Source organism: Hippichthys cyanospilos, chromosome 3, assembly GCF_059441005.1.
Source record: "Hippichthys cyanospilos isolate Australia breed blue-spotted pipefish chromosome 3, RoL_Hcya_1.0, whole genome shotgun sequence".
NCBI lineage: Eukaryota > Metazoa > Chordata > Actinopteri > Syngnathiformes > Syngnathidae > Hippichthys > Hippichthys cyanospilos.
The window spans coordinates 19820848-19835712 of record NC_142371.1 but is presented as its reverse complement, the minus strand read 5'-3'; the positions used below and the strand labels follow the sequence as shown (position 1 = coordinate 19835712).

The 14865-nt window shown below is 42.0% G+C and overlaps 1 protein-coding gene across 3 annotated transcripts; it reads left to right on the top strand.

The window, feature by feature from the left end:
- Positions 1 to 348: 348 nt before the first annotated feature.
- epn1a (epsin 1a) lies at positions 349 to 14099 on the top strand. 3 transcript variants are annotated; one of them, XM_088410084.1, is made up of 13 exons: positions 350 to 630; positions 3303 to 3457; positions 4323 to 4424; positions 4757 to 4915; positions 6009 to 6137; positions 6329 to 6449; positions 7259 to 7416; positions 7574 to 7645; positions 9662 to 9745; positions 10612 to 10903; positions 12095 to 12259; positions 12412 to 12654; positions 13498 to 14099. In XM_088410084.1, the coding sequence occupies exons 3-13, from the start codon at positions 4356 to 4358 to the stop codon at positions 13956 to 13958; spliced, it is 1953 nt and encodes a 650-aa protein (XP_088266210.1). In that variant the 5' UTR covers positions 350 to 630; positions 3303 to 3457; positions 4323 to 4355; the 3' UTR covers positions 13959 to 14099. The 3 variants fall into 3 exon arrangements, with proteins under 3 accessions (XP_088266212.1, XP_088266210.1, XP_088266211.1); XM_088410086.1 differs by lacking the exon at positions 12095 to 12259 and having other exon boundaries at positions 349 to 630; XM_088410085.1 differs by lacking the exon at positions 7574 to 7645.
- Positions 14100 to 14865: the final 766 nt, after the last annotated feature.

The window sequence follows — 14865 nt, the reverse complement described above, 5'->3', positions numbered from 1 at the left end:
AGATAGATAGATAGATAGATAGATAGATAGATAGATAGATAGATAGATAGATAGATAGATAGATAGATAGATAGATAGATAGATAGATAGATAGATAGATAGATAGATAGATAGATAGACAGACAGACAGACAGACAGACAGACAGACAGACAGACAATTGGGCACCATAGATGTAAGTTGTTTTTCAATCAAATAAATGATGTCTGTATGTCGTTTGTGTAATTTATTGACGTTGTTATAACAACGCAAAGTGACAATGCACAGCATTCGCCTACTCGGCAGTGCGCGCGCGCGCGCGAGGAAAACAAAGGTGGCGGGGGTGCGGTCTGGCGGTCGACTCGTAGTCGCTAGCGGAAGCGGAAACTCGGCCATCTCCCCCCCTCGCCGCTACGTGCAGGCTACCTCAGGGTCAGTCCACACGCTCCAATTTGGATCTGTTCTCGCGGCCGCTCGTCACCAATGCGGCCCACGTTTTGCGTTTTCGTGTGACCGCGTCACACTCGGTCGCGCTTCTCATGCCGGACATGCTCGAGCCCTTTCGCAGTCCCGATGGCCAACTAGCATCGGCTAGCTTGCTAGCTAATCTCTCCTAGCCGCAAGCTGCAAGTGATACCTTCCACCACTCACCGGTAGGTAACACAACACTTATTTTGACGCCCACTGTGGTTGATCGTTGACATCCGGGCTGAACCGCAAACTTGTGGATTAATCGGTTCTTTTTGTTTGTTTGTTTGTTTTAGCTCGATAGCTAAGCTAGCATGTAGCTTGTTTTACTTTGCCCAGTCAAGTCAAACCTCGGGGGCAAAGTGCTCTTTAGTTCAGGTACAAACGCACAGGATAGCTTTAGCTAGCACGAGCACATGAGATCAAGTCTGGTTATTTTTAGTTCATAAACCGCTCGTTCAACTATTTCAATTAATCCATATAAATGTTTTAAGTATGTTCTGTTGTTGGGTGCTTGAAAGGAGCAGCCGTCCGGTCTTGTCGGGTTTTAGCTAAGTTAGCACGTCAAGTGCTAAGTTGGTAGGCGTGTCAGGCTGGGTGGAGGCTGTTTCTTAATATCTGTTTTATGCTTGCTAATCAGAAATTTGCATTGTACTTGCGCGATAACAAGAAAGTCTTTGTGCTCAACGATGACCTTCGCGATCGTGCGTCATAGCCTAAGTACAGCTACGTGCTGTTTATGAATCGTTCACTTAAGTTTAAACAATGTCAATACGTTAAATACATTGTTGCATTCAGTTACTTCAAGCCACTCCAAGGATCAAATAAAGAACCAAACTCATACATCAATGAACCCACAGTCTTAAATAAAGAATACTTTGTCGTCAAAAAAAACTTTTCAAGGCCAAGAGTTTGAGTTCCGAAGAAATCAAGGCTTTAGCAGTTGTTTTTTGTGTCAGTAAAAGTGACGATCTTGTGTTGTATTGTTTAGACTCGTGATATTTTCCCCTCGAGTTTAATCTAAGTAACACATCTGACAACCATTAACTTGGTTTCGTTTAGTAAAAAACAAACTCTTTCGAAATATTTTGACATAATTATACTCAATGTTTTTATATAAATGTGACAGCCATAGCCAATGCAAAAAAGCAATTCATAGCTTGTGCAGAATTTACTCAAATTTCACATTTTAATCGCAATATAATGTTATTTTATCTTGTAATCCACCATCACATCATTCTCCCGCTTTGATTACACGGTTTAGCTTTTTCTTTCTTTTTTTTAATTTATTTCATTGCCCAGCTCGAGTAAGAAACAGAAAATCTAGTCTGAAAATGCGTCAAAACGAGTATAAAACTTTATAAGTCGATGACTTCTCTATCTTCTTGACAATTTCAAGTGCCACATACAATTTGCATTAATTATTAAGGACAATTCTTATGGCCACAGAAAAGGAACAACAAAAGTAAAGTATTAATTTCTGCAGCAGACATTCCACACTTTTCTTTCTAATCACAGTCCATTATATGAAGTATTATTGTAAAACTCAATGTATTTAGAGCCAAGCCACAAAACTAAAAAGCCTTGTGCTGGTTAGATGTTACTTGGCTGAAAGACTATTTCACAAGAGGTTCAGCATTAGAACAAGGTTGAGAACCGCTGATGTAATATATAGGGGGGGGGGGGGGGGGGGGGGGGGTTCCCACACAGAACATATTAGGTAAGAAACAGCAACAACCCTGCACTAGCTACACGCCTAGGCTGTAAACGACTATAACACATCTCAGCTTTTGGCATCATGGTTAGTCATACATTATAAAAATGTATTTATGGTATAATAAAGCACACATGTTCAAACAGTTCGCATTGGTCTTGTCTGTGCCCTTCATTTCGCAAAAGAAGACACTTCCACTTTTGCACCTGTATGAGCACAACTTATGCGGTATGTTTTTTTTTTCTTCTTCCGGTTTTAAAAGTGCAAGAACACAATGGTTTCTTAAAATTCTCTACTATTAAAAAAAAAAAAAAAAAGCAAGCACAAGTAACTGATGATACTGTACGTTAACCGCAATCGTCCTCAGTGGAAGAAGGAAGGCCAGGCTTCAAAAGTCATGTCTACGCCCTTATCCATTGGCTTGTGTGAACTTTGAGACTCAGCCGGTGGCTAAGTGACACAATGGCTGACACCTGGTTAGTAATGCAACTTTTTGACCTGTAGGTAGGCCTTAGATTACACAAATAATACATAGATTTTTTTGGGGGTCTATTTAGGTTTGTCCAAACACACAGTAAGCGATTATTGAGGGACATGTAAATGTTGATGAAGTATTTTGAATAAACATGCATAGTTGTATCAGCGTTTTAGAGGTCACGCTGCTGCACTTTGCTGACACTCTTCCGTCTAGATATTGTCATTTATAACAATAACATCCGAGAAGTGCCGCTGGAGCCTTGAACAGGATGACTTGCTTGCTAGCTGTTAGTGCAAAACGTTTAGACTAGATCAGTTAGCTTTGACTTTTTAGTTTAGTTTTTTTTTTAATCTGCCATTGGCATTTTTTTTAAAGTTGTTCACTTTATAAGTGCTCCTTTCTTAGGGTGAATTTGAGATCAGTACTAAGTCTATCTGGTAACCCAAGCAAATAAAATCTATTCTCCCTGCCCATGAGTTGTTTGTTCATTTCCAGTCATGTGATACATTTTTTTTTTTCTTCTTCCTCACTGAATCTCCGCTTTGTACTCATTTTATCACAGACACTTTGGAATCTGCTGTTCAGCTAATGTGTGCGTGGGTGAGCGCCGTCCACCAAGTGACCATGTCATTTATTTGTTTTGTTTGTCTTATTTCACTCTGCAGTCTTCATCTCCCGGCATGTGTGATTTTTGCCATCCGATGTTGCCACGGGGAGAAGGAAGACGCAGCTCGCCGTGAATGAGTGGCGCGCCAGACCCAAAGGCCAGAAAGCGTATCAAGAGAAGAAGCCCCGATTCTGCTTTATTCTCGTGTAAAAGGTGTGCCTGACACTAGCAATTCTTCTACATGTTTTATTGCATTTCATTTCGACATCAAATCGTCAAATAATGTATGTAAGCAATCGCCATCTGCACATTTCACCAAACACGCTCCTGTTACAAAGTCTGACAGTAAGACATTTTGCCAGTTTAGAGCTGGCACTGACTTGAAACAATACTTTGCAAAATGCATAACCAGCAAGTGGACGACAGTGCAAAGTGTGCATGCTCTAAGGTTAAAATTTCATCCAAGTATGGCAGAGTAATGAGCTGTGTAAAAATAAAGAAGTAAAATACGACGCACGTCACAGTATATCAATGCTGATTTTAAAATACTATAAAAGTTAACCCCAAAAAGTCCTGTATCATATGTTCAATCACGCTAATTTCAACGTGACATTCTGATTCATGATGTGTTTGTGGAATACGAATCAAGCAGAAAAATACTTTTTTTTTTTTTTGCCACCTGAATATGACCTCACAGTTTCTTAGGAAACCACCAATCATGGCTCATCTATTTTCTGAGTGTTGTCACGTGACAATTGGCAAGCTGAGTCTCGATTCGTCGTTACCTAAGTTCTGAGTACCTTGATGTCGTTTTCACTTGACATCTATTGGCAAAACACCCGCCCCCTGATATGGATAAAAAGAAGTGGATTTTTCTTCTTAATTTATATTCCACAACTACAATATGATCATATTACTGTACTGTGTCAACCTGTGGATGAAAAAGTGAAAGCTGTGTACATGTGAAACTGGATCAACTCAAAATATCAAAATATTTTCCATATCGGATATTAACTTTATATTCTGTGTTGTCAAATTTAATCTGGATGAAGATTTTTTTTTTCCTACCGCTTTTCAGATTCCAACGCAGCTCGACGGCTCGACAGTTGCCATGTCGACCTCATCGCTACGGCGACAAGTGAAGAACATCGTCCACAACTATTCAGAAGCTGAAATCAAGGTTGTATCCCATGCCTTGTATATAAACTATTTCCACTTTTTTTTTTTTTAAAGTATAAACACCCACATCCCATTTTGTGTGCACGATTTCCGACTGTTTGTCACGTCTCCCCACAACACCAATTTCACAATGTCTGTTGGTAATCTAATATTTGTTCGGAGCAATCGTTTTCTCCATCCTCTCATTAAACAATTCATGACCTAGCATAATCACGTTAAGCCTTTGTGAATTTGCCTCCTCCAACCGCTTGATCATTTGCATCGACAACACGACCGGAGAGCTTCGACGCGCCAAAAAAACTGAGCAGTCATTGAAATCTGGCCCTTTTTTAGGTTCGAGAAGCAACGTCCAATGACCCGTGGGGACCAAGCAGCTCGCTCATGTCAGAAATAGCCGATCTGACCTACAATGTTGTGGCTTTCTCTGAAATTATGAGCATGGTGTGGAAACGCCTCAATGACCACGGCAAGAACTGGAGGCACGTGTATAAGGTGCGTATTACTTATTTCGATTTTTGAATATTGACGACAACAAAATATTTTTTTTTTCTTTCTGCGCTTCTATACCCGCAACAAATATTAGCTCCATTTTGGTGAAACGGCACGCCTCAAATTGACGGCTCCCCTCGGGAATAAAAAGAACTGGTTGAGCGTCTTCTGTATGTGGCCGGAAGTAACTGTCTGAAACAGATGCCCGTTCTTGGAGATTTAGGGCTCAGTGTACTGTGTGAGCAACAGTTGCAAAACACTGTCCTGAAAAGACTTGGATAAAAAAAAAAATCACAAGACGATACCCGCTGACTGAAAACGTGTACGCCTTTATTGGTGGAAAAAAACAGAAAGGTTGGACCAAAAAAAAAAAAAAAAAATCCCATCTGAAACACATTGTTGATTAATCACACGATCCGATTTAATAAATATAAATAAATAAACTTGTTTCCATGCCTTTATTTAAAACAAAAAAAAACATGCCATTATTTCAAATTGACATGTATTATAATTCTGGTTTGTTCCATAACGTGTCTGAAAATAGACTAACATCATTGTTTTACGAAGTGAAAGCAAATGTTTTATTTTGGTTCGACGCAAAGATAATAGTCTGCTTTCATTGAAGACCACAAAGCTAGATAACATTTGCTGTTGAATTAGAAATTTCAAGCATTTGGACAATTAAAGGAAGAAAAAAACACAATTAAAAGGGAAGTCAAGCCAAAGCCAAGACTTCAATACATTAACTTATCAAAAATATATGATTTTTTTTTTTTTTTTACCAATTAATCGATTAATTGCTGCACCTCTAATTTTAGTCAACTACAACATAAAGAAAGTCAAAGTTGGGGACCAGTGTTGAAAAAAAAATTCTTGATTTAAAATTGAGTGACTTGGCTTTCATCACATTAAAAGGATGTCAAAAATGGCTGTGGTCATTTATGTTCAATCCTTTATTTTGGCTGTAATCAGAGCTCTTGATTCTGCATTTAATCCATATTCCCAAAATATAAAGTTGCGCTAATATTTTCGGAACGATAGAAATGTTCTTTCTTTTTCTTACACATTTTTAATGTATCGTGTCCACATCTATCAGGCCATGACTCTTATGGAATATCTGATCAAGACGGGCTCCGAGCGGGTTGCCCAGCAGTGCCGAGAGAACATATACGCAGTCCAGACCCTCAAGGATTTCCAATACATCGACAGAGACGGGAAAGACCAGGTAGGCGTAAGAAATTTTCGCAGTGTTGGAAGCTCTTGTGCAAACTTCACAACGCTTGCGATAAAGTAGCAATTACATTTTGACAAATGTCTATACTGACTTTACAATGTAGCAAAAAGAGCAGTGCAAGACATTTTATGAACAATTTGAATACTGTGGCACATTTCATGTTTTCGGGATGTATTTTCCAGGGTGTCAATGTGCGCGAGAAAGCCAAACAGCTGGTGATCCTGCTAAAAGATGAAGAGCGACTAAGAGAGGAGAGGATCCACGCCCTCAAAACCAAAGAGAAGATGGCCCAGACCTCCAGTGGTGAGACTGTTTTCCGCACTATAAAGCGCATTACAATGAATGGCCCATTTTAAAAGCGTTTTCATGTATAGGGCGCACCGCATTATAAGGCGCATAGAAAAGAAGCTACGGTAGTGGCTGGCGTTGTGCTATGCATCCACTAGAATGCGCTTCGCTAAAGGGAATGTCAACAAAACAATCAAACAAGTCAGTCAAACCTTTGAGAAATAAAGATGATTTATGGAAAGTACGATCTGAAGAATGGGGGGGGGGGGGCACCTCTTGATCACATTAAAAGACGATTTAGATCAATGTCATGACGAATCAAGATATTTAAAAAAATATAATTATTGTTCAGTTAAATAGTCAAATGTTTTTGATCAAATTCAAATTAAAAACAATAAAACACATTATTTTGTTCATTTAAAAACACTTTCTGGATGTATTTGATAAAATTATATTTTCTCCTTTCCAAAAAGTTTTTGCGCCTTGTCTCCATATAATTTGCTTCAATATATAGCATTGAAATTTCAAACACGGTGTTATAAAACTTTAAATTGTAAAAAAATACATTTATAACTGTAATACACAGGTAAATATAAAAAAAATACATGGCAATCATAACTGAAATACACCGATAAGAATTTACATAACGATTAAGTTGTTATTTTTTTCGCCCCCCTAAAATGAAAATTCACTGTATAAGGCGTTTCGGATTATAAGGGGCACTCAGCTTTTGAGAAAATTTAAGGTTTTTAGGTGCGTCCAGGTTATCAGTCTCTTTTTTTTTTTCCCCTCTTCTTCATTCTCGTATTGACGTCGCGTTCCAGCTTCCTCGGCGCCGTCGGCACCCAACCTGGGGGGCAGCCTGTCGCTGGGCTCCCACTCTGGCGGCGCGGACCCTGAGCAGGCGTGGCCGCAGAGCTCCGGAGAGGAGGACCTGCAGCTCCAGCTGGCTTTGGCCATGAGTAAAGAAGAAGCCGAGCAGGTAACAAAAAAACAGCCTAGCGGAGACGAGAAACTGATTTTATCTTCAGTTTGACTCCTTGCCAGCAATCGCTGTGTATACAGCTGAAAATTGAGTGATGTTTAGAGACACCTGCAGCTAGCTTTGCTCTCACCATGTAACCCCTGACCTCCCCCAGACTAGCAAGGACCCTCTGGAGGACGCGGAGATCCGCTATGCAATCACACTCAGCAAAGAGATACATCAAGAGGTTAGGGGCAGTCGGCAGGCGCAGCCGGCCCGCCGGCCGTCCACTATTTTGTCTTTCTGTCAACTCAAGTTCACAGCATTGTCCAATCAAGATGATAAACTGCTCACATTTGTTACGCGTCATTTTCAAACGACAGCCTAACTGTTTAATGGTGGTTTTCCTCCTGCAGTCCACGTTACTATTGACTGTTCCCCCTCGGTCCGGTTTGTTTTGGCACAAAAAAAGATCATGCAAGCCGAAATGCACGACATTAAACCAATTGACAGCAAGTAAATATTAACAGGATGGAGATTCGGTGTGTTGAAGCCAGATAACATTGTTAATAAGTCTTAATATGATGAATTTTCCACCATGTAATCCTGTGACCAGGCCATTTGTGTCCATTTTGTCACAGCAAATCGGAAAAAAGGCACAGTGTAGTGTGAAGGTGGCAAACCCAAGTGGACAAAAGTAATACTAATAATACACATGTGTAAATTTGAGTATCGTTCAAATAGGTATTATTATGTATCTGCCCAACCTGGTGTTGACACCCTGACACTAAGCTCAGTGGCCACTTCCCTCTGAGAACATCCTGTTTGAATTCTGCCAACGGAAATGCGCTGTTGATCAATTGCCGCCTGTCGTCCACTACGCTTGTCGAAATGCGAACGATGTTTTGGAGGCTGTTTAATTATGTCGTTTGCGTAGTAAGAATTTGGGGTCACTTGTTACAAGAAGGCATGCACAGTTACCACTAGTGTATTTCTGCTGTTTTTCATTTGCTTTATATTTATGGAATGAGAAAAAAATAGAGTACTGTGCCATCCAAGTCTTTATTAAACTTTGGAGTTGCATTTGTAGTGCTATCTCTAGGCGATTTTTATCCATTACCTCTGAGATTTTATGTAGCATCATCTGTTTCACTTCTGATTTGTCTGCCAAAAAGGTGTGTCAATATTGACAACGTGCATTCATATAAGTCACTAACATAATTTAGCAAGAAGGCGTTTCATGTTACAATTCATTTGCTCTTAATTTGAAAAGACGGTGTTCTGGTCACAGCATTAAAAAGCATTGAATTAGATTAACTGATACAATACTTGCAGAAAGCTTTTAAGCGCCACCAAATATCTCCTGGGGTTCCTGTAGGCCCCATTTGTGTGTTACAGCTCGAGTCCAAATTTGCGTTAGGTCGCTGTGGCAGGACTAGAACTTTGTCGTAAACTGAGGACACCCTGTATGAACAGAAGACATGTTTTGTGAACGTTAACCACATCCAATGACATCACCGTTATGCCTTCAACACACCAATCATTCATTTGCCGGTTGCTGCCGTTTGCTCGAAACGCTTCATTTGATACTTGACCAAAGTTCATGTCTGTACTGCGTTAACACCTGACCAAACAAACCGCACCAAAGGGGAACATGGGTTGGATTTTGATTCAAAAGGACCAATTGTAACATGTATCTTTATCTCATATGTGATTATTTCTAATCTATTCCTGTTGTGGATTTTGCATGCTGAACATCTTGTCTAATATCATGTTTTAACCCTGACTGGTGTTCTTTACAAACATTGATTCCTCCTTCCTTCCCCATGCATTGAACTTTGGACTTGATTTGAATCTTTCCTACTGACAACTGTTATTTTCTTGAATTTCTATCTGGGACCGCAAAACTAACAGAAAAGTATTTTCTTGTCTAAGTCCTTGGGTAAAATGTGGCTCAATGACCTCGATACGGCACATGCCGGCTTTTTTTTTCTTTTTTTAAAGTTCTAATGTCTGTTAATAATTACCATGCAAAATGCTGTTCATGTAACACTTGGGTCAGCATGTGCTTGTCTGTCTTAAGGCGAAAACAAGAACCTCTGATGTCTGAATTAATTTGCATCCAGACGTATTTTTACTGTACAAGTTCTATGCAGCATTAGGGCCTTTTATGTACAAGTCTTCCATCGCTAAAAATTCTTATTCCTTGCATCAGGTTGTGCGTCTAATGTTACTTATCACTGTGTTTGTGTGTGATTTTCAGGAGGAACGACTGCGCAGAGGCGATGACTTAAGACTGCAGATGGCCATCGAGGAGAGCAAGAGGGAGAAAACCAAGCCAGAAGAGGTGTGTGTCACAAGGGGTTCTTGTTTTGAAAGCGTCTCGTGATTTTGCCGCAGCCACTTTTATTTTATTTATTTTTTTTACAATAGCTGGCAAATGTAGTTGACTGGTTTAAAAAAAACAAACAAAAAAAAAAAAAAATATATATATATATATATATATATATATATATATATATATATGTATGTATATGTATATATGTGTGTGTGTGTGTTTGTGTATATATGTGTGTGTGTGTGTGTATATGTGTGTGTGTGTATATATATATATATATATATATATATATATATATATATATATATATATATATTAATATTATTAAATTAATAATTTAAAATTCTAATATTAGAAGTGTCTTGACTTGTAAACAAAAAGTATTTTTGTTCATTGAACAACATATTTGCATAATGTTTTTAGTTCATAAAAAAATAGGATGACATGCATGTATGTTTTGAAATTTAGAGGAAAAAAAAACATTTAGGGAGACTTCAGCCCCTTAAGTCAGCATGTCTTCTGGAATTTTCCTTGAAACTTTACATAAATACAAAAAATACTTAACAATGTCTTTTCTACAGTAAATAAAGTTCAGGATGTTTCAAATTTTCTTCCTTTTCAGTTTGATGTCATATATATTTATTAAAAAAAGGAAAAGGTACAAAATTCCCAAAGTCAGCAGAATCTCTAAAGGTAACTGAAAATTTAAATGAGTTGCTCCCTAATTCAACAGTTTTAAATGGATTCACTATCAGAATGTGACATTTTTATTTTCATTTTTTAAGACCCATTTTCATACAAATGCCAAATATCGTGCGGACAATAATTGGTCTATTCAGATTACATTCAACCTTGTAATGTTCTGTGCTGGACAGAGCGCTCTAATGGAGTTGGGTGCCGTGGACCCCTGGGGGGCGCCTCCCGCTGCCACTCCCGCCCCCACCGTGGGCTCAGCCGGCCCTTCCCCTCCACCAACCCTCCCCATCACCACCTCCGGCCCGTGGGGCGCGACCGCCACAGACCCGTGGGGGGTAGCCTCTCCCACTTCCCCAACCGGCTCCGACCCCTGGGGCGGAGGGCCGCCGCCGCCGACCATAGCCCCTCCTCCGGACCCCTGGGGGGAGACGTCCAATCGAGTCAACAACGTCGACCCCTGGGGAAGCTCAGGTAGGCAACAAAAACGACACAGCACCCACGTTGCTACCGCGTTGCCATTTCTCGTCATGGACTCGCATGCTTTCCGCTTGGTGTGGAGGAAAGCATGCTTGCGAAATTCATTCTCCTCTTGTGTCTAAAGCGGGATGGAAATCCTTTTGTTTTGATTGAGGATTGACTGGCTGTTTCTCAAGCAGAGCGCTCTCAAGTTCGCAACCTCCTCAAAAATGAGAAGCAACAAAATGGCTGAGCACCAGGTTGTCAGATGAGAGCCTCTGTTTCGGAAACCAGCATCCCGCTTGTTACCCGATTTGTTCCAGGGCTGGGCCATTTATCCACAGATTAAAATCGCCACTTTTTTTTTTAACCAAATATCCGCTTTTCCCCCTTTGCCTACAAAAAACGGAATTGACAAAGTTGGCAATTCCACACTTTTTTTTACTGACAGCAAATCATTTAGGCATCGACTTTTACAGAGATTTGTTTTTTTAGTGACAATAAATAGATAAATCAATTTCTTTTTCTCCCTTTTGCGTAAATGTCATTTTTATCAATGCAAAAGTTTCGACTTCCTGTTGAGCAGAATCCTCACATCTCAAAAATGATTTTTGTTGAGGCAATTAAATAGGGCTCATCTTTCTTGAGATACCAAGCAGTGCGTCATTCATTCTGGCATTATCCCCTGTCAGGCAGTATACTGTTCCAATGAATACTCTAAAAACAGTTGGGTTAAAAATAATGAGTCAACAAAGGACTAACCCAAACATTGGGCTCAATTTGGCCCATTTTTCTGGGTTGATTTGTACACAACAAGCAAATTTAAGAGGTAGTCTTCTACTAAACAATCTAATTTTGTTTTATTAAATGGAACCAAATATTCCGTCAAAAATATTCCCTTTTCAACCTAGAATTGGATGAATTTTCACCCAGTGTTTTAAGTGAACTGCAGAATCTGATTTAACCCTCTCCAGACAGGCCTTTCCAATTTGAAACAATTACAATGAAATGAAAATCCTGTAAGTATTCCACATTAATATTGTATGAGTCATTCATTCAGACAGGAAAAAAATACTTAATTTGAGCCTGAGTGGGTTAAAAAACGGATGAATTACCCAGCCCTGATTTGTACCTGGTGAGGCCTCGTGTTAACCCTCCCGTTCCCCTCCTGCACACCCCCCTCCTCCCCTCCCTCCCCCCCTGTAGCCGTGACACCCCCCAGTGTCGACCCCTGGGGCCCCTCAGTGCCACCCAGCACTTCCTCCTCAGGGGGGCCAGTAGACCCCTGGGCGAAGGACGTGTCCGTCCCTGCCTCTGACCCAATCACCTCCGACATCTGGAGTGACTCCGCCAAACACACTAACGGCACAGGTACATTCCCACCCGTGAGTCACATGCACAAACTAGCGCACACGGTACAGTTGTCTTCGTCCAACATTTCATCCCCTTCAAGCGCACGTTAGATTCTTTTTTTTTTTTTTTTTTTTTGTCCAGCGGCCAATTTTGCACTCTTCCTTTCTCAGGTGACCCCGAGCGGCGAGGGTCTTCGGCGACGGGCTGCAACAGCACCGGCTCTCCCGTACCCTTTGACCTCTCCTCCCTGGGCTCGTCCCTACCCGTTCGTAAGACTCCCGAGTCCTTCCTCGGTCCCAACGCGGCTCTGGTCGATCTGGACTCGCTGGTGTCGTCCAAACCCAAGCCCAAACAGGCGCCGCCTCCTTCCATCTCGGCGGCGGCGGCGCACAATCCTTTCCTCCAGAACGCGGGTGAGCTACACCGCTGGGAAACCGCGGCGGTACTTACTTGGCGCTGTACTATCTGTACAAGTAGAGTTACGGTCGGGAATCACAAAATCGCTCCAAAATTTTGAGGGAGGTGTGTCAACTTGGCGAAAAATTAGGGATAGGGCCCAACCAATTTCCGTGGCCGTTCAAGCATCAACCTAAAATAATTGGCTTATATTTGCACATTTTTTTACGTTTTTACCTTCACGTACTCTGAGCATTAACAACACTTGTATACAAATTACGCTGGTGTAATTTTTTTATGATTATATTCTGTATTCTGCATTCAGCACTGTATGGTGTACAGTATAATTAGCCGCTGTCTAAATTAGAGTATTTTCATACTTAAATCATACATAGGGCGCACTGTATTGCCGCTGCATTCTCCAAAAAAAATAGAACAGAAGTGTTCCTGCCGCGCACATGATATAATTATTTTGTCGTTGCTAGCGTACGTGCTGTGCGTTTTCCTTCCTTTTCGTCCCTGTGTTTACTGTGGCAAAGGCGCACAGTAAAACTTACAGATTCTGGAACTTGATGCACACACAAAACTGTCGATTGTATTTATTTGTTTTTGGGAAGAAAATTAAAGGCTTATTTGTGTGCCTTATGGTACAGAAAATACGGTACACGTAAATCTATCCTTACCCCTCCCCTCATCCATATATGGAACGGAGTCAGCCGGCGTCACATCCGGTCCGTTAATTACCGATAGACGAGTGGATCGTGTCCGCGCTCCCCGCGTGCAGAGCTTCCGGGTTCAACCGGCGTCACGGCGCATCTGCGTTTGTTGTGTTGTAACGTTGCGCCCACCTTTGCCCTCAGGTTCTTCCCCGGCACCGGGCATGGCCGTGACCCCGGGCAGCACCATCTCCAGCCGCGGCGTCTCCCCGACCCCGGCCTCCTCCAACCCTTTCGGCGTGGCTCCGGCCATGACCTCCATCTCGCCGCAGCCCTCGTCGCTGGGCCTGAGCGGCCTTCGCACCAGCCCCGTGCCCCCCAACCCTTTGATGGGCATGCCGCCCCCCGGGATGGGCCTGGGCCCCGTGAGCATGGGGGCCCCGGGCATGGGCCTGGGCATGATGCCGGCCGGCCCCGTGGGCATGGGCTACAGCGGGCTCTCCCCGATGGCGCCTCCCGCCGCGGGGATGCTGGGCCCCGGGGGGGTCGCGCCCCCGCAGCTGATTTTGGGTGGGCCCGGCAGAGCGGGCGGAGTGATGGGCGCGGGCGGCGCGGTGGGAGGCGCGGGGACGACGGGAGCCAGCACCAATCCCTTTCTCCTTTGAGGAAGCCTCGACCTCCTCTGTCGTAACCTGCTGCTCCCTTTTTATTCAACTCACGCCAACGTCCGCTCGGCTACGTTTCAAAGAAAATCCCATTTCAATCCGTCTCAAAAAAGCGGGGAAAAGAAAAGCATTTCACTTCGTTCATTTGAAGAAGGGGTTATTTGGGGGGGGGGGGGGGGGGGGGGGGGGGGAACAGAGATCTATTTATTTAATCGTCTTTATGTTTTGTGTAAAGCTCACGTCTAACATTTGCGCACCGAGAGAGAAAAAGTAACCGCCGAGGACAAATGACAAACCCGAGGATGAAACCCGGCCTCGTCCTCCGCAAACGCTCAACTGGGAGAGGAAAGCCACGCATGAAGAATGATTTTTAACAAACTGCACATGGACTGGAGGAAAAAAAAAAGTGATCATTTCAGGTACAATATGGTCGAATCATTTCAATTAATTTAAGCATAATTTATTGTATTTTTGTCCACTTTTTGGTGAACAATTAAGGAAAATCAAATGTGATCACGCCATATATAAAGAAATCAAATGCTTATCTTCTTTATTTCTTCATCGCCGCGGAGGCCCAATCGCCGCCCCGGCTGATCTGTGACCGACGTATGCGAAAAGCCACGCGAGGGTGCGAGAGAACCAGAACGCATTTGTGCAAGTCTGAAATATTTCCAATGCCTTTCTGTGTACGTGGTTCACTGTCGCCCTTCTTCTTTTTTTTTTGTTTTCGTTGTGTTCTGTCTTGTTTCAGTGACTCACGCTACAGAAGAATTTTGCATCCGTTCAGTTTGTTTTTAAAGACTAACCTGTATGACTACTCTGCAATGTTGGAATTTCAAATGAGGTATTGTTATTCGCGCATTCGACTGCCAATCCGATTTGATTTTTGATAAGCCACGACGTTTCA